General features: G+C 33.3%; 1 protein-coding gene across 1 annotated transcript; it reads left to right on the forward strand.

Moving 5' to 3' along the window:
* Positions 1-509: 509 nt before the first annotated feature.
* Positions 510-1,855, forward strand: LOC131176690 (uncharacterized; the record flags this gene model as incomplete). The annotated part of the gene is made up of 2 exons (XM_058141764.1): positions 510-1,421; positions 1,661-1,855. Coding segments are annotated over exons 1-2 (1,107 nt in total), but the record flags the coding sequence as incomplete, so codon positions are not given.
* Between the last annotated feature and the right edge of the window lie 554 nt (positions 1,856-2,409).

Consider the following 2,409-nt stretch of genomic DNA (forward strand, 5'->3'; position numbering starts at 1 on the left):
GGTAAAGAATTGTTAAAGGTCCTGAAATTCCATTAGAATTGCATGCTGATGGTTATAGAGAAAAACTAGAAGATGAATATAATGAACTTGATTGGAAGAAAGTTTCTTCAAATGCTAAAGCTTTAAAAATTCTTCATTGTGCACTTGATGTAACTGAGTATAATTGTATTTCAGGTTGTACATCTGCAAAAGAAGTGTGGGATAAACTTGAAGTCACATATGAAGGGACTAATCAAGTGAAGGAATCAAAATCAAATAGGCTTATTCGGGAATATGAACTATTTGAGATGAAACCTGGAGAAACCATTTCAGAAATGAGCACAAGATTTACTGATCTGGTGAATGTTCTCAAAGCTCTTGAAAAATAATTCACTGAAGAAGAGTTAGTCAAGAAAGTCTTAAGGTCACTACCTAAATCATGGGAAACAAAAGTTACAGTGCTCTTTGACACCAAAGATTTCTCCAAATTCACTTATGATGAGCTGATTGGTTCTCTTATTGCTCATGAAATGCTTTATGACAAGAGCAAGAGCAATGTAGATGATGAAAAGAAAAAGAGAGGAATTGCCTTAAAGTCAAGCCAAGAGGATGAATTAAGGAAAACTATAGCTTTTAAGGCTGCCTCAAGTGACAGCTCTAATAGTTCAATTGATGAAGATGATCTTGCCATGATTACAAGAAGATTCAAGAAAGCATTCAAAAAGGGAGGTTCGAAATATAAGAAATTCCTAAAGAAGTATTCTCCCAAAGGTGAAACAAGCAAGGATCAAAGTGAGATTAAATGCTTTGAATGTAACAAACCTAGTCACATCATGCCAAATTGTCCTAAACTGAAAAAGAAGTCAAAGGACAAGAGCAAGAAAGCCTTGGTTGTTGGCTGGATGGATAGTGATGATTCCTCAAGTGATAACTCTAGTGACAAGGAGGTTGCACACATTTGTCTCATGGCTCTAGAAGAGGATAAACCAGAAAGTTCCCAACAAAGAGAAATCAACACTGAGGTAAATAATTCTGACTCTCTTAGTATTGAGGATTATGAAGACGCATTTGCCAAATTGTATGAAGAATACAAAGTTTATAAGAAAAAATGTTCTGCTTTAAACAAAGAAATTTCTTCCTTAAGAGCTAAAAATGATTCTATGAGCATTATTATACAAGAAAATAAGTTTTATAAAAATCAAATGCTCTTGTTTGATGAGTTGAATAAGGAGTTAGAAGATTCAAAAATTGGTTGTGAAAAACTCATTGAGAAAAACAGGATTTTAGAAACTAAGGTGGAATCATTGACAAATGATTTAGCTAAATTCACAAATGGCACACAAATTCTTGATACGTTACTTGGTCCTCAAAGATTATCAAATAAAAAATCTGGTCTTGGTTATGATGGATTCATGCACTATGGAAAATACAAAAATTTCTTTGTAAAAGCTTCATCTCATTCATTATCAAATGTCATTTGCTTCTATTGTAACCAAAATGGTCATATGGTTAGTTATTGTCCCATAAAGAAAGGTTCCTCAAAAGTAAAAAGGATATGGGTGCCTAAAGGAACAATTCCTAATGTCTCTAACCCTCAAGGACCCAAACTTACTTGGGTACCTAAGAAATAGTCAATAAATTTCAGGTATGTCTTAGAAGCAAGCAAGAGTGTGAACAATAGTATGTTGATAGTGCTTGCTCAAGACACATGACTGGAGACAAAGAAAAATTCTCAAACCTTACCTTGAAAAGTGGTGGACATGTGAGATTTGGTGACAAAGGCAAAGCTTACATCATTGGAAGTGGCTCTATTGGGAAAAATCCAAGCATAAAGGATGTCGCATTAGTTGAAGGTTTGAAATTCAATCTTCTTAGTGTAAGTCAACTATGTGATAAAGGTTACAAAGTTATTTTTAATTCTACACATTGTGAGATTAGAAGTTTGCATAATGATCATACATTATTCATTACACCTAGAAGTGAAAATGTATATTTGCTTGATTTGAATATTATTGAAAATGGAAATGAAAGATGTCTTGTATCTCTTGAAGAAGATAGTTGGTTGTGGCATAGAAGACTTGGTCATGCTAGTATGCATGTGATTTCAAAACTTTTAAGATATGACCTTGTTAAAGGTTTGCCAAAAATTAACTTTGAAAAAGACCATGTTTGCAAGCCTTGTTCTCTTGGGAAACAAACCAAAGTTTCTTTCAAATCAAAGAATGTTGTTTCAACATCTAGACCTCTTGAGTTATTACATCTTGATTTGTTTGGTCCTATTACACCTATAAGTCTTGGTGGTAAAGCATATACTTTGGTCATAGTAAATGATTACACTAGGTATACATGGACATATTTTCTTGCACATAAGGATGAAACTTTTAGTGTATTTATATCTTTTTCTAAGAAAGTACAAAGTGAAAAAGGCTT

The sequence above is a fragment of the Hevea brasiliensis genome, unplaced genomic scaffold (assembly GCF_030052815.1).
Source record: "Hevea brasiliensis isolate MT/VB/25A 57/8 unplaced genomic scaffold, ASM3005281v1 Scaf221, whole genome shotgun sequence".
In the NCBI taxonomy this organism is placed as follows: Eukaryota; Viridiplantae; Streptophyta; class Magnoliopsida; order Malpighiales; family Euphorbiaceae; genus Hevea; species Hevea brasiliensis.